The 25035-nt window shown below is 39.4% G+C and overlaps 1 protein-coding gene across 13 annotated transcripts in view; it reads right to left on the bottom strand.

The window, feature by feature from the left end:
* Positions 1-25035, bottom strand: part of LOC110829836 (uncharacterized) — a 193107-nt gene that overhangs the window by 156812 nt on the left and 11260 nt on the right. The window contains exon 3 of one of the 13 annotated variants that reach the window (XM_087343879.1): positions 11680-11945. The exons of the other annotated variants lie outside the window; for them this stretch is intronic. Within the exon in view, the coding sequence (XP_087200005.1) occupies positions 11867-11945 (79 nt within the window). The 3' untranslated portion in view covers positions 11680-11866. Of the gene's footprint in view, positions 1-11679; positions 11946-25035 lie in introns of those variants that run through there. 13 annotated transcript variants of the gene reach the window in all.

Here is a 25035-nt window from a genome sequence, read left to right as displayed (position 1 = left end):
GATTTTGGCGCCGTGTAGACTCGTCATTAGATGCCAACATTTCGGAGAAATACGCTGTCTTCGTCACTATCACAGCCACGACATCAAATCTCAAATTACATTCACATTGGTTGTCAAAATATAAAGACAAACTAGTTTCGGCCTGTATCAGGACATTAATGACACCTTTTCTAAAGTTTAATATGTGGTAAATGCATACAATCATAAAGTTTTAAACATTTATGATAACGATACACCAGTTATAACAAACAGTACACATACAGAAGTTCCAAGAGTAAACGATCCAGATATCCAACGATAAAGCGTAACATTTCAAGAAAACAAAGCAGAAACGTCAAACAGGACATCACAATGCTCTAAAATGATAAGTACTTTAACAATAAACATTTTAATACAGTTTTAAAATTCCATTATATCCTAATAGTGATTTATTTTAACTTGCAAGCACAACTATTTCAAAAATGCATAGAGGCTCTTAAACATCACGCAAGTTTCAGTGTTACAACTGTAACATTTCACTCACTGAAAGAAGGTAACACGCCGAGTAGTCTGGTAGACGTATACGAACGTTTCGGAGGTGCATGCTGCCTCCATCATCAGGGACTTATCGCCTTAATTATGGAGGAAGCAAGGACCACTGAAACGTCGATAAAATATAAGACTACCCGACACAGCAACCCAGAAGGGGATCAGGGCGGCCGCCTCACCTTACAGACGACCTCGATTATGAAATTAGGTAAGATTAATTAAAATTACATCCTTATAGAAGAGTGCCTTTTCAATTACTTTTTAGTAATAACATCAATTTTTTATTTAGTTAATTTTATTTACGTAGGGACGACGCTGCTTTAACGAACATTTTGTGTCCTTAATAAAAATATTTTTACGCAGTTGCAAATATGAAGCAAATTCCCCATTTGACATGATTCTGAAGCAGATGACATCCAAGACTCGTCACTGTATTATCATCCCAGGTCCTTCTAGGTCCTTTAATTAGCTGCCGTTCAAGAGTTCTGAAAGTTTCTCCATTTCCCCCTTCGAGCTACATGTCCGACCACGCCGTGAGCACCTCTTTTGATATTATGTCTGTATATACAGAGCGGGTTGGAGTACCTAACACCGACTTTATTATAAAACAAACCACTGTCGCTTTCACCCATGGTTTTTAAGTTCACCGTAAACAAATCATAGCTTAACTCTTTCGACCTTACATAGCTCCTGCATTTGATAAGGTGTAATTAAATAAGCTAAGAGTAACACGGGCTTTTAGGCCCTTATGTTTTACGTGAATTTAAAGTACCTGTTCGTACCCAGTTAAAATTTTTGAAATAGTTAGGCTATACTTTTTTTTTTCTAAGTAAACACCATGGGACACAATCCTTTTTGAGATGCTAATAATCGCTCAGTTGGTTAAGAAATTATCAGCCGACTACGGAAACCGAAGGTTCATTTCCGTGTTCGTTACAGCAAGCCACAGGTACCTATATTTTTCTTAGTCCTCACAGGCCCTATCTCTAGAAGTTGCCTTAGGCCTCCAATATCCAACCATACTCTAGAATAATTAGTATTAATCTTATGATTCCTCGTTAGACACTGAAAAACCTGAAACCACTGTGGAGGGGGGGAGACAACGGCGAATGACCGTACTCGTTAATCTTTCTAGGTAAGTTCTAGGATACGAGATTTGAGGTTCTGGCGGCGATGAATATATCATTGGTGATCTTCTGCGTTTTAACACCTCGTGTATTTCTAGATAATTACCAACGTTTCGGGTAAACATACTGTCTCCATCTTCATCCCTGCTGGTATCTGCCTACAGTTCCACACGGCGTTACAACCCAGTAGATCAACAACAACAACAATTTCTGGAAAACTCCCTTGAAACAGACCACAACCACTTTCTTCATTATCGCCCAGACAGTCGACGGTGGCCTATATTACGTGCGCAGCAGAGAACGTCTATAAATAAAGAAGCAATAGCCCTGTAGCGAAACTGTCGCTTACCTCGGGCGACGATCGGGCGGCTAGCAGGTGAGCCGTCTGTCTGTAAATTTTTCGACGAGGATTTAGGAGCGCTGCTCTGGTTCTGGACGAATTCGCCGCCTCGCGTGGCCACAGAGCGAAGAAATACTGCACACTGCTATCAGAGAGACCCAGAGAGCAGGTCCAGTCTCCCTGTTATGGCTGTGGTGACCGGTTAACGAGACTAATTAGCGACAAAATCGAAAACGAGTTTTCCTTTTTCGTTTCTTTCTTTCTTTTCCACTTCAAATAGGGAAAAGACAGAGAAGGAGCATCGAATAAGAGAGAAGGGATGGATTGGGTGTAAAAAATATAAAATCTCTGGTCTTCGAATGCTTCGTTAATTGGATTCTGTATCCTTCACCTTCTCCACTACTAGGTGGCGTGCGCCGTCAAACAGTTGCACGATGTTTTCTAGGGTGGGCGTCCCGTCTGTCCGACCGTCGCAAATATGTTGCTTCGTCTGGTTGCTTCCGCGACTTGGCTGCCCGTATCCAGAGAAACTGGAAGGACCAATGGAGCCAGTTTTTACCTTCGCGCCTAACTTTTCTTAACCCTTTCAGACACGAGCTACGAACAAGTACATGTCCTGAACAACATAAAACAGTAGATTTATCTGTTTCTTCATTCTCTTTACTTATTTGTCCTTCATTCCGCCATTTCCTTGTCTTAAATCAACATTAAATCTGCGAAAACAAGCAGAGGTCTCTAAGTTACTAGGTTACCATGCTACTCCGTTTTTAATGTCTTACAGCGTGAAATACGCACTGCTAGTTGCATAGCTGAAATAGACCGGTCTTCTTACACCCGTTACTGTTTTACGGATTAGACCTTGTGGCTTGTTGCAGTTCAGAATGCCTAAGGGGTCGCTACGTCGCTAGGCTTCAATCTGCACGGCACAGAAATGCCACAGTATTAGAAGTGCCTGAGGTGGGAGTCTAACCCTCCACTCGATCGTGTTCGAGTGACGTACACCCCACGCTTCTGACCGCGCTAGTATGTGACTTCTCTGAACCTAAAATGACTGTGTGCCTGGCTCGAACCCTTAGGCTTAACAGATTTAAAATATATCGTATGTTGAAAGGCTGTTATGTCGTGGCCTATTTAAGATACTAATCCAACCCTTTCCTGAAGGGGCTGAGAAATAGCACGAAAAGCTCGTAACAACTGGCTACGGGGTATCACAGCCAAGACCCGAAACTAGGGCCACCTGACAACGAAGCTGTAGCTAGCTACTGACCCGCAAAATACAATCCCAGAATTTTCTTACAATGTTTAATAACGCTGTATCAACTGTAGAGTGTATATCAGAAATATCAATAAGATAACGCACAGTGATTCGGAAGTGTGTGTATGTGTTTCAGAGGAGCCTACTGCCTTCATCATAAGGATGATTCAGCTGCCTTCTCAAGTGTTTAATTGTATCCGTCTCGTTCTGCTAAATACAGAAGTGTAAGGAGAAAATGAAGTTGTAAAACCCTACTCATTGTCTTTAAAAAGACTAGAATGTAAGTTATTGTACTTGTTCCCAGTTTCTGCATATTGCAACCAGATCTGTGATGGACGACATCGTAAATGTTACCAATGTAGTTCTTCAAAGGAGACCACAACCTGGATCTCTTCAGAACATTTGGAAATGGAAATAACCAATTAAAGAGCACTATCAGTTTAATTTAAAAATGCCTAATTATTTTGAAAGGTGCTAATATGATCACAGATGAAAAACCTATTTCGGCACATGCATACGTCAGTTCACCAGTAGTCAACGCGTACCCAGTCTGATAGCAGCCTCCCTATAGCAAAAGTAAAGTAAAGCTGTCCCAATACACGCCATGTAGGCGCTTGGGGGGAGAGTGGTACAGTTCCTATTCATTCTTGACCTCGGCAATAGATGGAGGTGAGTGGTCAGCATCACGCCCAGGCCGCGCTTTGACCCCCAGGAAAGGACCCCAGTAGGGATAGGAGGCGGGGGGGATCGAACCCCGGTCGTCCAGTACATAGCCAGTCATTATACAGACTGAGCTACCCAAAAACCGTACAGCACAGTTAAAAATTCTTACTAAATTGAATGTAATCCAATTTGGGCATTTAACGTGCGATGATATTACATTACTAAATAATGAAATGTAAAATTGCCTTCGTTACGGAGTCAGATAATTTGATCTCCTTCCACGTTCGTTAATTTAGAAACGTAAATACTGCGTAAGTTCCACAGAAATTGATTACATTTCAGTCATTTGCTCCGTTTGAAAAATGAGAAACATGATCGGAGTATGGTAGCTTACCTTCCTTCGGGTATTTTTAAATCATTTAATAACTTATGCGAATTCGCAAAGAAGACTTGAAACAAAGAGCCTATTAAATTTATCAAGTTCTTCCGTAGTGAAGCCGGCGGTCCCATGTTGTATATTTACGGCGTGTAAAAGAACCTCGCGAGATGTTTCGTAAACAAAATTCAGCGGCCATTTCTCCTGATTAACTGCTAGATGACTCTAGCAGTCAAATCAGGATTGAGTAGAAATTGTGCAAAGTCAGTGGGCTGGTACTCAATACTCACAAATGCACGCTTCAAAGACTAGGAAACCTCCGACAGATGGGTTATAGAGCCAAGGAACAAAAACAACATGTCCTTCCATCTGTCCTCATGCAATAACTTGATTACTGTTCAACATATTTACGTGATATTTGATGTCGTACTGTAGGGATTTCTTAAATTTGTCCGCGTGTTTAAATTTTGGCTAAGTTGGACAACTATAAGGTCACGTTGCATGAAGACCTGTACGCATTTCTGAATAATCTCGAGAGCAGTTCCCTAAATAATTCTTCAAAGCGAAAATCTTTAAAATAAAGTGAGAGACAATGACATCCTGTTATATTTCGAATATAACAGGATGTTTGCGCCATCAGTAATTTTCATAACTTGTAGGACCTATATATTAAGACCTTTCTTGTGTTTATATTTTTATTTCAATTTCTTCTACATCAAAATTTTCGAAAGACACCCAAGATTCTAACTCGCTCCGTAGAATTAACCTAAACCCATTGTAATGTTTCCGTACTATTTTTTAAGAGCCATAAAATAATCGAGACTGTTCAACTAATTCCATGGTAATCAAAACATTCCACGCCTATCGTGGAACCAAGAGGTTCAGTGTCGTGCTCACAAAAGCCCGTCACTGGCCCCTATTCTGATCCAGATATATGTACCTAATCCACATCCTCACACCATACTTAAGCTACAGTGGATTCCGGTTAATTGGGCACATCAGGACTAGAACAATTTGGTACAATTAAGCGGCTTCCCCAATTATGCCAAGTTCCACGTAAAGAGTTAGAAAGGTTTGGTCTTTAAGATTTGTCCCAAATAAACAGCTGCCCCGATTAACCGATGGCCCAATCAACAGGAATCAACTGTAAATCTTAATATTATCCTTCCATCTACAACTTGATCTTCTAAATGGATTCTTCCCTTCGATTAAGCAATGCAAACCTACGATTCTTTGCTATTCTAAAACATAAAGTTAAAAATACAATTTGTGAAGCTCCTCGTTATGTGATTCATTCTTTCGGGGTCTTCATTGAGTAACTGATAGTCACTGACCACGCAAATGCCTTTTTTAATTTGTATATTGACGTAACTTTAAATAACAGACAATGTTTATATCCAAACGAAATATTATGATCAGGCATCCTATGTTTTCAATCTAGCAACCACATTTCAAGCGGGAATGATGACGTGTATGGGTTACAGAAATATCTCGATGTCTGTTCTCATTGACGGATGCGTCATGGAGCTGACAAGCGCCACGTGACGACCCCCGTGGCGTGACTGACGGGGCCGCCCTCGCTCCGAGGTTGGAGGTCAGCTGGACCCCCCCGGGTCAGTACAGCACATTAGGGAACAATGAGCATCACCTGATTGACGGCTAACAACCGCAAGATTGATTTCGGGGTAGCGACTTAAACAGTTACTCGCTTAAGAATACTGTCTTCTGAGATGTTGCACAGTGCAGTGTGGTAGAAACTGATCGACGTTTCGGAGTAGCTTCGTGCCTCCATCGTCAGTGCGTCGGTCAATTAATACTAGACTATAAACGTAAAAATCGGAGCTACGCATATTTTTGAGACTAGTAAACAGAATAATGAACATGGCGTAAGATAACCAACTGAGGAACGTATTGGGATTCTAACACCAACTGGACGTCGTGATGAACACTCAGTTGCAATGCAAGACAAGGCAAAATCAGGAAGGAAAAGTTGGAGGCTGACGTGAGCGACGTGTGGTAAACTGGTTAATGAAGCAAGGCACAGACACTAGAAATTAATATTATCATCTCTATTACTACTGTACGAGGTTTTGAATTATCGAAGCCCCGAAGAGGTAAATTTCAGTTACTTCCAAGCCAGAGGTGGAGTTTTTTTGTTTGTAGCAACTTTTCCCCGCCCATCTTTCAAACGTTCGCTAAAATCAAGGAGAGCGACTTATTTTCCTGCGTTTCTGTAAATCATCTCCTCACTGCTTCATAATAATGAGCTTTGAGCGATTTGAGAACCAACCTATCCAGTGGCTGGAGGTAATGAGCTGTAAGGTTCTAAAGACAACGTATGATAACAACTTATCATTTTTCTCAGTGTGTTCAGTCACTCCCCATGTAAGGAGACTCCCTCGTCACCACGTCTTGGTGCGTCCTCAGGTTGCGGATAGAGAAGGACTCCAGATATGGAGGGTAGCTGTGAATATGTTGAATAAGCAGTCACGGGTAAGGAGTGGTCCTCTAGCTTGGGGGTTGGGCGTGGGGTTAACAACCCCTCACCGTAAAAACTTAATTTTGTTATGAAATGTCTAAAAGTGCCTCGGGACTTGGTCTGATTCTTTAGCACGACTGAAATGTGAGAAAAGCATGAGATTTGGCACTTGGAATATGTAATCTCTACAGGATAGGTTCAATCAAGTCAGTAGTGGGGGAGTTAGAGAAGTTCAAGCCAGATTTAGTGGGAAGGGAAGGGAAGGGATGTCAAACAGCAGAAAATTATACATTTTTGTATGGAAAAGGGAACGTTAATCACCACTTTGGGACAGGATTTTTCGTACATAATAGGATTATTTCAGCAGTTTGCCGTATGTAACTCTAACGGGTCGTTGGTGTGATATCATGACACTGAATATGCATGCCCCAACTGAGGATAAAGATGAAGGCTCAAAGGACTAGAACATGTATTTGACCGGTTCCCTAGGTACCGTTTGAAAATTCTGCTAGATGATTCCAATGCGATAATAGGGAGGGAGGAAATTTTTAAACCGATTATTGATAAGGAAGGTCTACATGAAGATAGTAATTATAACGGGAACAGAGTAGTAAATTTTACAACTTAAAACACCTAATTGTCAAAAGCACAACATTCCCCCACTCGCTCACCGTGACATTCATAAACATACTTGAACTTCTCCTGATTGTGTCACACATAGTCAAATAGAGTATTTTTTACAATTAATTCTTATCAGGCTACCAGCCGTGTAAGATGGTTTAGTGGAGAATGGTGTTTTTCCATTAAACCACCTTACACGGCTGGTATCCCAAGAAGAATTCATTATACTCAAGTCACCGTGAAAGCTTCAGTTCAGACACATCACATTTAAATTGACAAGAGACGACACTCGAACATATTAGATGTCAGATCATTCAGAGGAGCTGACTGTGATACCGACCTCTACCTGATAATATCAAAAATTAACGGATAGACGTTCAGTAAATAAACAAATAAGGTAAAAGTTTGATTTAGAAAGCTTTTATTTGAAGAAACTCAATAATATAGAAGTTAAGGGGAAGTACCAGATAGAAATCTCCAAATAATTTTGTAGCTTTAGAGATCTTGGACGATATTTTGGATATTAGAAGCTCGTCGGAAAGTATTACGGACAATATCAAGACCTGAGCCAATGAAAATTTAGAATATCACAAACTACAGCATAGTAAACCATGGTTTGATAATGAGTGCTCAAAATTAATAGAGAAGCGGAAGTGGGCTGGGTACAATGGTTGCAGAATCCAAGCCATGTCAACGGAGATAATCTACAAAATTTAGGACATGAAACCAGTATAAGAAAAGGAAATAATTGAAAAACAAAATTAATGAAGATGACGGAGGCAGTATGACCTCTGAAACGTTGGTTAACATCAACCAGACTACACAACGCAATAACCCAGAAGACAGAAATCTTCATAATCACCGCTGTGAGAACCTCAAGTCTTACAAAATTAATGAACAGACAGAGTGTGAAGTTCACCACTAACATTCATCTAACGCTGAGGTGTATAATAAGCAGACATTTTCGTTCAAGCTTAACGTACTCCTCTGTTAAAACTGTAATTTAATATTATTATCCCGAAATATTTATAATTCATCCATCAAACTGACACTCATCAGAACGCAAATAAAAATCTGGAGAAGTTTATTTATAAACATATTAAAAACTTAAGTATGTCACTTGGAACAGTTTAATATATGTCAGTGGCTCCATAAAACAAATCAGACCTCAACATCAAAGTCCACAACCTTATCCACTCGGCTGCAGAATCTCACCATCAAAGCAGCCCACTTTACCCCAGATCTCAGAGTGATTTTTTTTTCAAATATCTCTCTACATTTCCCGTCTACTTCCCACTGATCTCATTCTTGTCGAAACCACCTAAACAAGTCTGATGACATCATCTTATGAGACAGAAAATATAATTTGACCTTTGTGAATGGTCTAAAAATTCCTCGGTTGGATTAAATATACTAACGCAGTGTTCAAATCGTGCCCCGTTCAACTCCTGCTAACTTGTTTAAAACTCACTTTCGTTGTTTAAGGCAGGGCAGACGAGAGGCGGGAAAAAATTCAATTAGCTATTCACGTAGTAAGCTGCATAGCCGAGGTTGGGACACAGTGGTCGCTTTCACCCATCTCCCTTAAGTGGGGATAGCAAGTGATTCAATCTGATTCACACTGTCAGATCGAGTTAAACCATCCATTTAACTGTTTGATCGATCAAGTTGTCTTGCAGGGAAGTTATCAGCTCTGGATTGCGCTACAGACACGTCAATTTCGAGTTGACATTGTGACCATTCAGAGCTGTCAGCTTATAGCTACATCACGTGCGATGACAGAGGAGTCTCTTGGCCGGCTGATGAACCGAACTCGATAATTGTGAGCCTACGTCGTAAACAAAGTGATACCTTCGCGTGACTTCGCGGCTGCTAGGAGGAGATCGATTGTCGTTCCGAGTTCTGCGAGATTGTGGGTGTGCGATTCGGTTAAGATGTTAGACTGTTTTGTTACGTTGCTTTAACTTAGATTTTGTTTCTTTGCTCACGTCAAATACGGATGGGCTAGCTCCTGTTAAGTGAATCGACACAGATGACAGGATAAATATTAAATCATATTACGTAAATTAGGTTGGAGGTTGTGGAAACTTGGAACAGCGATTGGTAGGGGGCTATTGTAAACACGATAATAAACCTTAAAAATTATTCTTAATTTTATACACTAAAATAATTCTTGGGGTTGCCACACTGGCGGCATGAGTAATGAAGTCTTTGTTGGTGTGATGTGTCCAAGTCCACGGCCTATCTATAGTGAGTTTTCTAAACACAACCGTGAAATGAACTTAGGCTCCCCGGCCTGAGTCTCAAAAACAACTTACTGTTAGCCCATACAACTTTTCAAGGTTTATTTTCTACATGAGCAGATGTTTCAGACAAGAGTTGTAGTCTGTGATAAATATTTTGTGCTGTTTTCGAGATAGTGGCTGTCAAAAAATAAAGCGGTCTTCATTAGTACACGCATGTGAAATATATGCTAGAAAACGAGCGGGCAACGGTATTTTTACTTAAAAGTAGCGTTGAGCTGAGAAGTTCCCAATAGCCATTCGCTAGCGAAAGACTCCGTACGAATTCAAAACGAAAATAAAATTGTTATGATGTCTCAGCTACGATGCTCATACGATAGTTTCTTTTTCATCTGCATATTTTTCTCAGATGTTCTAATGTACCTCATATTTATTCTTCCAGTTTGTACGCTCTCTCATTAGGATTTAATTATTTTCCCTAATCTAATTCTCCTTTATTTTAATTTTATTATTTTGTTCTCTTTCTAGTTCTGTCTCTAATTTACTCTAGTCTAATCTGCCTTTGCCCTTCGTTTTCTCCTAACATTCTCTTTGTCATCATATCTATTTGCTTCTTTAACCGAGTCATCCATTTTTTAATCTCATTCCTTTACGCTAACAATTTCTTCTGAGTGTTTTACTTCTCTGCAAATTATTACTTAAGTTATTATTATTATTATTAATATACGGCAGAACATCTAATTCCTCAGTTGCCAACAAAATAATACTGTAATGACCATTCTCTTGTTCTCAACTGTTAATTATTTAAACTGCTATTTCACTCACTGTTAAAAGAAATAGCGTCACGCCGTGGCCGGTTACAATAGTAAATTTCAACCGAAATTCTGTAAACGCAGCTTAAGGTAAAATTTCTATAGCTTATGTGTACCAAACGTCCTGTAATTTCTCATGTAAGTTTCGTATTTTCCATTCCCCTTTCTCTCGCTGTAATATATTCTGTTTCATCGTCTTTCTGAAGCAAGGATAAGCCTCCAAACAGACAACTTCCATTACCATCAACCTTTTTACCTTAGGCTGGTTTCCATTTTTACCTTTACAGAAATTAATAAACGTCGATATGTGGTAATAACAACAGTCAGGAACTAGACACATTGTAAACAAATGTGGGCCATGACAGTTGTTAGCCAAACGTAAGAGGCGATAGTTTCATGTCCATTAATACAACCATATCCGAAACTTCCTTAACGGCGTTACCATGGCAACGGTTATAGTAATGTAGGCCTAACACAACACACGTAGCCGCGAACATTCCATTATTAGACCTACGCGAGCATGTGATTCACCGGTTAATCTTCACATCTTATTACGATTTGTGAACCGACATGCTTTTATTTACAAATTAATTCGATCATTTCCATCACTAGGTCGCGTTAAAAATTATTTAATGAGAACGAAGGGAGAAATTACTTAAATGAGCTATTTGTACATACACAGTGACGTAACAGATGAGAGACATTTTAAATAACTAAACAATTACATACATCAGCATTGGCACACATAGCGAATTACCGAATCAAATGTAGGTGTTCAAAATAACCACCGTTAGCTTCGCGGCACAGTTGACAGGGGTGGACAACTGACTGGCAGGAGGTCACCAAAGTTTCTGTACAACATTGTTCAATTTCTTGCCAGCGTTCTTAAGTGATGCAGGCTTTGTACTGTTTTATACACATACAGAAATCAACATTTGGTGTGATTTAAGCAAAAATAGTCTTACGTTTAATCCTAGACGCCTAGATTCTGGGTTAGAATAATACGACTGAACTAATTTTGTGTGAGGACCTGCCCCATTGCACAGCTCAAGTTCACTGCTGGAACGCGGACGGTCCTATGTGCTGGGAACTGCCTTTCCTCCGCTCGTTCTTTCCAGTGCTCTGAGTGTTTGGTGAGATGGCTGCCCGATAAGTTTGCTTTTCCTTTCGTCACGTCGCGTGTTGGTTGACCAGGAGATGAGATCTCGGGAGATTCCGGACGACATATACGGGGAAGGTCAGGGGTCAAGTCTCAAAACGTGACAAAGAATGTACCAGGCATCGCTGAAGTTGCAACCCACAAACACTGCGCCTATCACCTGTCACCGCTGTCTTGCTCGGAGCGAAACTCGAAATGATCCCCGGCTCTCATCAGTGAACAGATTCTTCGCCCTCGTGTTGACAACGGCTCTGCTATTAACTCTAGTTCATATTTTCCGTCAGCCTGATACCGGGTGGGGTAACCATAGCAGCCGTCACCAAACTGCGTGCTTCAAGGTCACTAAAAAATAATGAATTCTTCTCAGGGCTTCAGATTATATGTCACTGAAGGACTTGCTATTTTTGTTGTGCTTCGAGTTCAGAGCTGTCCACACTCGCCTGGGCTCCACTCTTCCAAGGTTGTACGAATTTCACGTGTCTTTGAAACACGCAATTTGGTGACAGCTACTACACTGAATAGAGTATTTCTTAAAAACCTGATAGTCGCTCAGCTAGTCAAGATATTAAACGCATTTCATGCTATCCGATTACACATTTTCGTGTACATATTCAAACCCAAGGCCACAACATTGCATGCATTCCTCGTCCACCAATCCGAATTACAGCCACAATTAGTACGTTAATTGTTCCACGTTGCCTAGTTCATTTGTTTTTTAGTTTTCCATGAAATATTATGACTTAAAGACGTTGACATATTGACGTTTTTGAGTGCATCATATTCATACTTAATGTAGTCTAGTTTAAACGGTGTCAATTAATGTTTAATGATGCCTTAGTTTGTTAAATGTGCCTATAGCGGTGTAGATATGGCAATACTGTATAATTAGCCAAAGGTGCGAGTGCTGCGGCAGTGGCCTGACTTAAAATCACGTGATATTCAAATTTTCAAATGCACACGTAAGCGACTTGCTCGGATATGAGATGTACGGTAGAACAAAATTAATTTTTAGCTTTTCCGCGTTTCATATAAACATACGCGAAATTATATATCTCATAAATTTAACGTAGTGAGCAGTCCTATCTGCATTATTTGAAATTTTACTCAGAAATAGATAATTCAAAAAGTTGTTCCTAGGACCTAGAAGTTTCATTCCTTTTATTTCGCAGTATTACATGTGTGAATACAGCTCTAAAACAGCAACACATATCACCACAGATGTCATTCATGGCTTCACCACAAATAAATTCAGGCTTATTTCTGTCTCAAATAAAATATCCGACCTACCAAACAACAAAGCCTTCCCTAATGGCGTGTGTCCAGGAACGTTAAATATTTAGACGACATCAAATACGTCACTGACCACAAGCACCAGGAAAAATAAATTATTGGGCTAAAAATAAACACGGCAGTCTGCAATTATATTAATTTTGATAAATAATATAAGTGTTCTTAAATAATCTTAGATTCTTCTTCCCCCTCAACCACTTAAATTTACGAAAATTATGTCATTCAGACTATAAACACATAAAGAATCCGTGGTAAAAGAACTTAAATGTATCAGTCTTTATAATTACGAAATGATAAAGTTTTGCTCGTCTTCAAAATCTCCGAAAAATTATAAATAGATTTTTTCATTTTGTCTAAGTTTAATTTTTGTGACATTTCATGCCAAATAATTCCTGTTGTTTACAAGATATCAAAAGCAGAGACAACGCACTGCACATTCATAAATTATATTTCTCATAAAGCTAAACTAATATATTGATTACTGTCATATTATAAACAACTAATTTTGTTTTACATTTTCTTTAGTTATAAGTATATGTTCACTAAATCGTCGACCGTCAAATTGATTTTGCTTTATTCGTCCGAATGTTTAGTCGACAATATTTCAGATATTATTTACCATTCTGTTTACTAACCGTGATGATGTATAAAATACTATACATGAAATATGTCGGGTAAACAAAGCAACAAGTTGTATTTGAATTTCGAAATTGTAGTAAATACAAACGAAACTTCACTTCATACGCCATGCTACTACATCATATCAATAAATCCTTATGATATAGAGGAATAAATCATTCGTAAACGATATGTATTCAGCATATTGATATATCGAGTAATTACTTTGGTAGCACGAATTGGAAAACTGTTACAGACAGTTTGGGGGAGATATTCATTTGCTTATTGACAACAAATAAATAAAAAATAACCATCACAGATGTTTAATAAAAGTAAAAAAAATTGTACATCATATTTAGTGTTAAATTTTACTGTATTATTTATCATTGTTTAATTTAACGATGCTTTCATTAGGTCAGAATATTTAGCGTCTAATGGTGACATGCTATCTTTTCTATTTCAGCTAGGAGCATTCAGAATTAAATCAAAATTTTAAAATAATTCATGTGTGTGTATTCCAGTACAAATTACACCTTTCCAGTTTTGTTAGACAATTTATTAGGCCTAATGTATTTAAATTTTACTTCTTAGCATGTAAATCGCCTTACAGATTATGGTATAGAGTCCACACGAGGAAAATAAAGCCCCTGACATCTTAGGGCACATCCAGAGATGAATCATTAGTGTTGAGTTATACGCATGACCTCCCTAAAGCTTTCGTGTTATGTAGTCTGTTCACATTTTATCAGAAAATAAATGTTTCGTGCCAAACAAATAGCGTGGTTAATTTTCCGGTATTTGAAACATCACGCAGTTTATATTAAAATATTTCTGGGCAATGTTAATAACAATAACAGTCTATTTTCACAGAAGTGTAGGCACATAGACTTCAGCTGAGCAGAAACCCTCCATAAGCTTACAGTCCCACCCCTTTATATTAAACCAACGTTAGTTCATAGTCGCGTGGAGTGTATATTCGTACAATAGGGTACATGTACCCTATGGCGACGCCTTACAGGCGCCACGTGACCATGGACAAGGGGCGACACACGCCCTAACAACGGCTCAACAATCCATACGACATACACACCGCCGTTGCTATGCAAAGACTTCGAATTAGCTCGGCTGGAATAATACGAGGTTGCGTTTGCAGTCATTGGGTTTTAATGATTTGGAGAAACGACTGATTGTTTGTAGGTGCTTTCGCCAGCATTGCGTGAGAATGTAACGTGCTCGATGCGTCCGCCAGTGCGTGTGTAATAACCGCGTTCTCTTTGTCTGTATCACAGCTTTCTCAACTCACGGTTTTCAATTTCCAATCAAATGTACTAAAGGAAGCATTAGGATTAATATACCAGCGGTATTTGATCTTGGGACACTGGATTGAATCGGTGTAATCCTCAGCTCAGATTCACACTAACGGGAGGGGAAAGGCAAGGCTTTAGTGACACCCGAAGCAAGATTTATGACTTTTTTTAGGGCTTAGATCTTAATTTATTTTTAAGCGTGTTATTATGAAATTTTTGTGTTCTGTGAAGGAAAAGCTAACTTAAGCCTTTGTTCGGCAGTGGTTCCCACAGTTTCGGGCAAGGTCTTGTTCTTTTCCAATGTTTTTATGTTGAAAATATGATAAAATCTTCACCGACTTGAAAGTTGACATTATTTTCCAAACTTACAGACAGGTGTGGAAACGAGGACAGACGGTTACAGAGGAATTTTGATTTTATTAGTTTGGGGTGTAATATTTTCCAAAATTCTGGCTGGTAAAGTAAGAGACTAGTAAATAAATAGGTAATGAGACTGTGTTCGTTAAGGTTTTATTTACGGTTTTCAAGATGAAAAAGAATATTTCTGTAATTAAAATCACGATAGACAAATACTTAAGATTGAATAGAGGAATTTGGTTTATACAGGCCTTTTATTCAGTTGACAGGGAAGCCTTATAGCTTAAAATGATATGAGTAATAACATGCATGAGTGTGTCGAGAACATTGCACAATGTTATCAAATTCTGTGTGAAATGTGGAGAAGAGGTGACAATTTATTAAACAAAAAAAAGAGATGCAATTCAAAGTTGTAGTTTTAGTCCTAATTTGTTTAATAGTTTATAAATGGCATTTTTCATTGTAAGTGAAGGTATTTAAAATGCTTCACTAATAGAAAAGGCGACAATCCCGGGATTGTAGATTGCAGATGATTTAACTAATGCACGATTGAAAATTCACGAGATCGATCAGAGTTATGTCGTAAGTTAAAGTACTATAGAAAGTAAAGTAAAACTGTCCTACTATACTCCATTTAGGCGCTTTGGGATGGGAATATTTCGATCTATCGACCTCCAATAAAGTGTTTCGTGCAGAAAACAATCGTTGTACGTTGACAGTCGCTCTACTGTCCCTTAGGGCACATTTATAATGTGGCTATGCACGTAATTCCATTCACTTTACGCTCTCTTGTGACAAGATCAACCGTTAACCGGTGTGACATTTGGGGTTTGCAGGGGCCCTGAATTTGGATGTAATTTGTGTTGATAACCGCCTACAAGACTGCACGTTGTCAAAACCAGATGAACGCACAACATATCTTAGACGTGTTTCAAATAACTGCCTACATATGTATTCAGTAACTTTGTATGTTACGTTAAATAAGGGCCAACGTTCCAAAATAAATTCTGAAGCTCTCAAGGATCTAAGTCGGCAGGAAAGTCGTTACTATTGGATCTGTAACTGTTCTCATTAACTCACTCTTCTTCGTGATAATTAGTTACCCGAATATCCAGTTTAAACACTGAATACCTTCGCCGTTCGCGGAGCTTAAATTGTTTAATCCCCCCCAACCCGCGAAATGTAAAACAGCGTTGAGCGAAGTTAAAACCTTATGGGAGAAATGGGGTTAGGTGAACCAAAGACACACAAAACATGATAATTAATGGTCAATAAACTTGACAATATTATTGTTTGTGTTTATTAGGATGACGTCGGCGTTCCTGGCATTTAGCGTCGAATGACATAACGTGATGAGTTTGTTCGATAAATTTAAAGTATACTGCGAGGAGAAGAAATTGTGTCGTCATATTTGAAGGTAGATATCTCATCATGTTATTCGCCAGCCAGAAACGAGGAATGCAATGCCCCAGCCAGGGAAACCAATTTCCCGAATAAGAACTGATGATGAGTTCTTCCGCATAGATGTCAGTGCTGGGCCAACTTTCTCTGTGTGTGAAGCTGTTTCCCTCGTGCATGCTACATGAACCAACCTTCTCAGTCTCTTTGAACCGTATAGAATAACGGTCAAATTATAGGGTTATGTATTTTAATTCATGTTTGTTTGAAAGAGGAACTGAACTGGCTCCCAGGCGTGTGTGTGAATATTCTTTACAGGGGGAGAATTTCGTTAAAAAAGCCCGAGACAGATGCCGGGGGAGGGGGACAGGAGGTGGTTCCCCGTTGAGGGCGCGCGTCGCGGCAAACAATAGCATCAGTCACAACTCCCTCTTGAGGGTAATCCTCTTTGCAGCCCTTACCCAAGAAAAGCAGTTTTTGTCCTCCAGCTCTCATTACACGTGGTTTAGAAACGCTCAGGCACGCTACATAAAGTTAGCCCCCATCATGAATTTGTTTCCCGTGGAAATAAAACTTGAACTTCATACTAGGGATTTAAGATAATACAAATTGTGCATGATAGGTACAAACCAAACTCGGTAATAAAAATCTTGATTTCCATTACGTTTCGAACACCACCTCTAACTAACTACCTACCTACCTTAATGGAGTAGTTAGTTAGGAAATTCCCCGCTCCTTGTGAAACTCGAAGTTTCATTTCAGTGTTCAAAATTGCCGGCCACACAAATTCAATCAACAGCCTAAGAGATCATTTCCCCAATAACTATTTTAATATTGTTATCTCATTAACATATGGGTCTTCCGAGTTGTCCCCTCCCTTCAGTCTTTCGAACTAAAATTTAGTAAACATTTCTTATTTTCCCCATGCTCGCTACATGTCCTGCTTATCTCAAACTCCCTTATTTGATTACCTTAATAATATTTGGTGCAGAGCTTAAACAAACTATGAAACTCCTCGTAATACAGTTTTCTCCACTCTCTTGTCACTTCAATCCTCTTAGGTTCAAACATTCTCCCATTCGAACCCTTACCCTTACATTCTAATGTCTCGTCCTTAGTCCTTCCTTCGACTACGCCAAACAACTTCTTCAGGTGATAAAAAGCACCGGGATGTGTCCTCTTCGTGTGCGTCATGCCGTACAATACCGCAGTGGACCTTCAATTGTTTGTGTTCGAACACATAGGAAAACATCACATATGACATGATAATCAATAGTTGAAGTGGAATTTACGTAACGTGAGAGGGAGAAATAATGATACAACCACAGGTGTGGCTGTTTCACATGTCAGTCACCTGTTAGTCATATTCAAAGGAAACATCTAAATTATCGCTTCATTTTCCTTTGTGTCTGCAGCGAGAAAAACATACAGTATGACAAGACATCGTTCCACTATCTGAATTCATATCAGTTCAAACCAATTCTACTTTTCCAACAACTCCGTCTGTCTGTCCCAGATTACGGAAGAAACCGCCCGACACAGCTCACCTCATTTGGCCAGGGGAACTCAGACTGGCCGATCGGGGCTCAGATCCCGATTTTCCGTCTAGCCTCTGCTCTGGGGATCACCCAGCCTCCTAACCAATGGGTACCGGAGTCCTTTACCCGGGGATAAAGCGTAGCCGGGCGTGTAGCTGACCACTCACCCCATCTAGGGCCGAGGTCAAGAATGAGTAGGAGCTATAATACCTCTCCCTCCAAGCGCCCATATGGCGTATAGCGGGACACAATATCACACACCTCTCCTTACGCCATACTCATTCATTGCAACGTAACATCACCTGATCCTCAAATATCCAGTCCAATTCATCTTGACCTAGTCGGTTTAGCTTCACTCTCCTTTCTTAATGAAAACAAGTAGGCTTGTCACAATGCTGTCTCTCTTTTAAACTTCTGAAGAAAAAACGTATCGAGTAGTAGCCTCAGCTACAAATCTTTTGATCTTCTAACACGTAATAACTGCACGGTGGACACGCGAACTTACAACATTGAAGCAACACTGAAACTCTGTTAAAATAATTTGTTGTGAAAACAAATATACATTTAAAATATCTGTTATTATCGACACAATTTTTCACAAACATCGTCTAACACTAAAAGAAATTATCTTAAAATCTTACAGATTCACGTAAAATTAACATTTTATTTTAACCCCGTCTGTTTGAATTGGAGATATCAATTGTAAAAACAAATTTAAAGTGGTAAGAAAAGATTAAGAAGAGGACTTGAAGGTATTAGTCTCACGCGTTGTTTCGAAAAAACGCTCGTGAAACCTGCACAGTTCTTAAACTGGTAACAGTGGTTACAGAACCATAACACAGACCGCATTTATCCAACATCGGATGGACACAAAGTTAAATAAAACTTTTATTTACGACAGAACTGCAGATGTTTTGGGGCAATCATACGGATTCAAGTCGCAGTGGAAAAGGCTCGTATGTTATGAGTCACATCTGGCTGACTACCACATTCCAGATGTCGGCGGCCAACATTTTAAGGTCAGTTGATACATTTTCTTTGTGTGTGTGTGTGTGGATATGAACTTGAACCGCGTTACCCTAATTAAAGAGAGCTGGGAGCTGCTACCTGTAGTTCGATATTGATCCGTAGCATTCCTCTCTAAAACCTCTTTTTATCTTCATGACAATCACTGGGGGAAACCAATTTGTGACTTAAAATATAAGCTCTGGGAGATAGGCCCTTTAAGTAAAGCCCCCGTTTGGGATCTATCGGGGAATTCAAAGTCGTACGGAAATACCAGAAGGATTTTTTGAGGTACTAGTACGGAATAATGTCCTAATTAGACGTCCCTTTATATATGACCTCTAGTGTTCCAATGTTCCGACCGGAACGAAATGATGGCTTAAATAAATAACAATAGCAATCATACGGACGGACAGGCGGTCGCTCGGGAAACTGTAAAATATTGTTCGAGAGTCGAAAAATGCTTGAGTCGATCTTGAGAATTTCAAAGGGGAACATTTGTAAGCAACAGATACAGGACACAACGACAAAGAAACAATAAATAAATAAATAAATAAATGAGAGAACTTATTTGTGAGCATGTAATGAATTTATGGAAAGTCCAACATTTTTAAAACGTTGAATCTAAATATGCAACTGACACTGAAAATACGACTTTGGATAAATGTTAACAGCAAAATATATTTTTAATTGTGACAAAACTTAGGCGGAAAATATATTTGGATAACTCTCATGGTGGGTGTGTGGGTACATTACGACATTTCTTCAAAAAAAAAAAAAAGAGTACATTTTGAAAAAAAAAATTCATGGTATAACGTCTTAAAATAGTGATAATTATGACATTTCAACAATTTTGAGAAGACGTTATAACAGGTCCTCTTTTTAAAAATTATTTTGGAGATTTTATGGTTTGATGTAACTCGTAATGCTGTTGTACTTTGAGTGGGGAAACTTTCTGGTACACAATATTTTAATTACCCACTACTAAATCACGGAGCACACTCGGGGTCGCGGACCGATTGTTTATGACTAACAATCAGAATATGTTCGGCGAAAGTATAAGACCGAGAAGAGGGGCGAACTAGCCAGAACCCTCACGACGTCACCATGACAACGCGCGGCTCCTCTCGCTGAAGGCGGTATTTTAATTAGGAAGCTCTGAGTGCGCATGCTCCGGTCTGACTCCAACATCGGCACTTGTCAAGCTACCATCGTCAGATGCAAATAAAAACAACACAGGCGTCCTTTACGGCAGTGGACTGCGCGGTCCTGGGATGGTGGCACTGACATTCGGGTTTGGGCCTGGTTCAAATGATAGCAATCAAACATTTTGAGTTCTTTCTAGGTCATTATTTTTACGCAAAAAAAAAGTTATTCGTAGTTTCGCTGGTTTAAATATTCGTGAATCAGCCGGGACACGCCTAATAAATCCCATTGCTTTCATTTTCTCAGAGATTTTAGTAGTTGTCTTACAAACTTGCCATCCGGTATGTGTACCGTTCCTCAAACGCCAAAATAACCACAAATGTTTAACAGCGTATTTAAATAAATTAATGAACGAAGGTATCACCACCTTGTCGAAGGCAATCTGCCGGGTGAGGAGGCTTGCGTGCTCAAATGACCCTTAGGGCTATGCCGGCCTGAGCTTCGGCTCATGGTAGGGTCACCCAAGCCGGACAGGTCTAAGGAGATGCGCTAGACTAAGAGTGATACCCTGGTCCTCCAGGTTGGGGGTTGGGTGTAGGGCTAACAACCTTTCACCTTTAAAAAAAATATGTGTTACGAAAAAATCAACCAAGCCTCGGATCAGGACGGACTCTTTGGCACGACCACGGCAATTGAAAAAGGACATGAGATTTGGTACCTGGAACATTAGGAGCCTCTATAGGGCTGGGGCACTGAAATCAGTGTGTAGGGAATTAGGGAATTATAAGTTAGACTTAGTGGCAGTGCAGGAAGTGCGATGGGAGGGGGAGGGCACGATCCCAGTGGACAATTTTACATTTTTCTATGGAAAGGGGAATGACAATCATCAGCTAGGGACGGGTTTTTTTGTTCATAGCAGAATTAGGGCAGCAGTTAAGAGAGTAGAATTTGTTAGTGACAGGTTGTCTTACGTAATTTTGGAAGGACGTTGGTGCGACATCATTGTCCTTAATGTTCATGCCCCAACTGAAGACAAAAGCGATGATATCAAGGATAGCTTTTATGAAGAATTGGAATCAGTATTTGATACATTTGGCAAGTATCACATGAAAATTCTGCTAGGAGATTTCAATGCAAAAATTGGGAGGGAGGATGTCTTCAAACCCACAATAGGCAGCGAGAGTCTCCATGCACTTAGTAATGATAATGGCGTCAGAGCAGTGACCTTCGCTACGTCAAAAGATTTAATTGTAAAAAGTACAAAATTTCCACACCGTGATGTTCATAAATACACTTGGACTTCCCCAGATGGCAGAACACACAATCAAATAGATCATGTTTTAGTAGATAAGAGAAGGCAGACAAATGTAATTGATGTGAGATCATTCAGAGGAGCAGATTGCGACACTGATCATTATCTGGTGGTAGCAAAAGTGAGGGAGCGGCTTTCAGTAAGTAGACGAACTAAACAAAATTTTGACACAGAAAGATTTGATTTGAAAAAATTAAGTGAGGGAGAGGCAAAGGAACAATATCAAGTTGAAATTTCGAATAGGTTTCAAATTTTAGAGACAAATGAGGATAATGAAAGTGTGGACATCAACAGGGAGTGGGAAAATGTCAGAAACTGCATCAAAATTTCAGCAAAAGAGAAACTAGGATACTACAGGAGAAAGCAAAATAAACCGTGGTTTGATGAAGAATGTTCAAAATTAATAGATCGAAGGAAGCAAACAAAATTTCAATGGTTGCAGAACCCAAACAAAACAAATGCGGATAATCTATGTAACGTGAGACGTGAGGCTAGTAGAACCTTTAGGACTAAGAAAAGGGAATACCTGAAGGGCAAAATTGCTGAACTTGAGACAAATAATAAGGAAAAAAACATCAGAGACCTGTACAGAGGCATTAATAACTTTAAGAAAGGATATCAACCCCAGACTAATTTGGTAAAGGATGATAGTGGCAATTTGCTTGCAGATCCAATAAAAATTGTGAATAGGTGGAAAAATTTCTTTAGCGAGCTCTTAAATGTTCATAATACTGGTGATATTAGACAGATTAAAATGCATACAGCTGAACTGTTGGTGCCAGAACCTAGCTTAGATGAAGTGGAACTAGCCATTGGGAAGTTGAAAAGTTATAAATCTCCAGGAATTGATCAGATTCCGGCCGAATTAATTAAAGCAGGTGGCAAAGGGTTGCATATGAGGATCCATAAGCTTATTCAGTTAATTTGGGATAAGGAAGAGATGCCACATCAATGGAAGGAATCCATAATTATTCCTATTTATAAGAAGGGGGACAAGACTGAGTGTGGTAATTACCGAGGAATATCGCTGCTATCAACCTCATACAAAATTCTATCCAACATTCTTTTGGCAAGATTAACCCCATATGCGAATGAAACTATTGGGGATCATCAGTGTGGGTTCAGACGAAACAGATCAACGATTGATCAGATCTTTTGCATTCGTCAGATACTAGAGAAAAAATGGGAGTTCGGTGGGACTGTACATCAGTTATTTATAGATTTCAAAAAAGCCTATGACTCTGTGAAGAGAGAAGTGCTATATAATATTCTTATTGAATTTGGTATACCAAAGAAGCTAGTGGGTCTAATAAAAATGTGCTTAAATGAAACCTGCAGCAAAATTCGAGTAGGTAAATATGTATCTGAGACATTCCTCATCAAGAACGGTCTAAAACAAGGAGATGCTTTGTCTCCCTTGCTCTTTAACTTTGCGCTAGAGTACGCCATCAGGAAGGTCCAAGGTAGGCAGGAGGGTTTGCAATTGAACGGGACACATCAGCTATTGGCATATGCTGATGATGTTAATTTATTGGGGGACGATATAAATACAATAAAGAGGAACGCAGAAGTTTTACTAGAGGCTGGTAGACAAGTGGGGCTGGAAGTAAATTCAGAAAAAACTAAGTACATGTTAGTATCTCGTCATCAGAAGACAGGCGGGCAAAATTATCTTAGGGTAGCTAATAAATCCTTTGAAAGGGTTACAAAGTTCAAATATTTGGGAACAACAATAACAAATCAAAATGATACTTGTGAGGAAGTTAGGAGGAGACTAAATTCCGGAAATGCTTGCTACTTCTCAGTCCAAAATATTTTGTCTTCCCGTCTGATTTCTAAGAACCTGAAAATTAAAGTATACAAAACAATAATCTTGCCTGTTGTTTTGTATGGGTGCGAAACATGGTCTCTCACTCAGAGGGAGGAACACAGATTGCAGGTGTTTGAGAATCGGGTGTTGAGGAGGATATTTGGGCCTAAGAGGGAAGACGATGGGGCGTGGAGAAAACTGCACAATGACGAGCTTAAAAATCTGTACTGCTCCCCCAGTATTGTGAGGGTGATTAAGTCGAGAAGAGTGAGATGGGCGGGACATGTAGCGCGCATGGATGGGACAAGAGGTGTGCACCGGGTACTGGTTGGGAAACCTGAAGGGAAGAGACCGCTGGGGAGACCTAGACGTAGATGGGAGGATAATCTCAGGCGGGATCTATCCGAGATAGGAGTTGAAGGAAACTGGATTTTGTTGGCCCAGGACAGGGTCCGGTGGAGGGCTTTGGTTAATTCGGTGATGAACCTTCGGGTTCGGTAAGCCATCTAGTTAGTTAGTTAATGAACAATGGTTTTATGCATTAAAAGAATCATGTATCAGAGACACGATAGTCAGGGCAGATTTTAAATAGATCGGGCTTAATTCGGGCTCTGGGTCGGGCCAAATGGACCTTCAATCAGGCCTCATAAAAATCTGCCATTGTTATGGCAGAACTCAAAGTTTCCAAACAATTAATCTCTCTAATATGTATTCTACTCTTATACTGAAACCCCTTTGTCGAAGTACCATGTGGACGCTTTAAAATTCCCTGTCTCGTAATCGTAGACTTTCAGGTTCCACTAACCTAACAACACTACAGTACACCTCATGAAGTTTCTTGATGTGTGATATCCTAAACTGATCCTTTATTAATCCTTTTCACGCGCAACACAGGCGTTCTTTACTGGAGAACAACATCAGTTTTGCGCATATATATATATATTAAACAAAAGCCACAGAAGCTATAAATAGTAAGACTTTCATCATAATTGTACCGAAACGTCCGACATTCTTTCCTAAATCAAATATTAGGCCTAACATCCGTTTAGTTATGTATTTTCTTCTTACCCCCAACATTTCAGTTGCTGACTATTAACAAAATCATTTGTATAGATTCAATTAGTTAACAAAATTACGTAGAAAAGATGTCCACGTCGTAGGCCCATTGTTTTTACAGTCATTACTACTAATAGAACGTTTTATAAAAATGCTAAGTTTTAAATACCGCTGTTAGTTGTCATTGAAAACATTTAGCTCACAAAGTTATTAATTTTTTTTTTAAATTACTAAACTATATAAAATGACAGAAAACTCCTGGTTACTGCCCTCCATTATATATGACGTGCTATGAATGATTAACTGTGTAAAAATATTATTAAATCAATAAACGAAGCTGAGATCTATCAAAGACACATCAATATTCAGCCAGAATAAATCCTTAATTAAATCCTCTTTATTTAACAGTCAATTGCGACAGGCCTATAAATCTTTTCGCCTCCGCGTATTTATTTAACGACGATTCTTTCAGTAGCTCAGACTATACAGCGTCCATCGTCTTTGTAGAAAACATGAAACTAACGTCTAATCACGACGACCTTGAAAGAAACAGCTGTCAGACGAAACCGATTCTTTCTCACAAAATCCTTCTAAG

This window comes from Zootermopsis nevadensis, unplaced genomic scaffold, assembly GCF_977971745.1.
Source record: "Zootermopsis nevadensis isolate Lab colony 2312 unplaced genomic scaffold, Znev_1.0 Znev_ptg000007l, whole genome shotgun sequence".
Taxonomy (NCBI): Eukaryota; Metazoa; Arthropoda; class Insecta; order Blattodea; family Termopsidae; genus Zootermopsis; species Zootermopsis nevadensis.
This window is presented reverse-complemented; position numbering and strand designations above follow the sequence as displayed.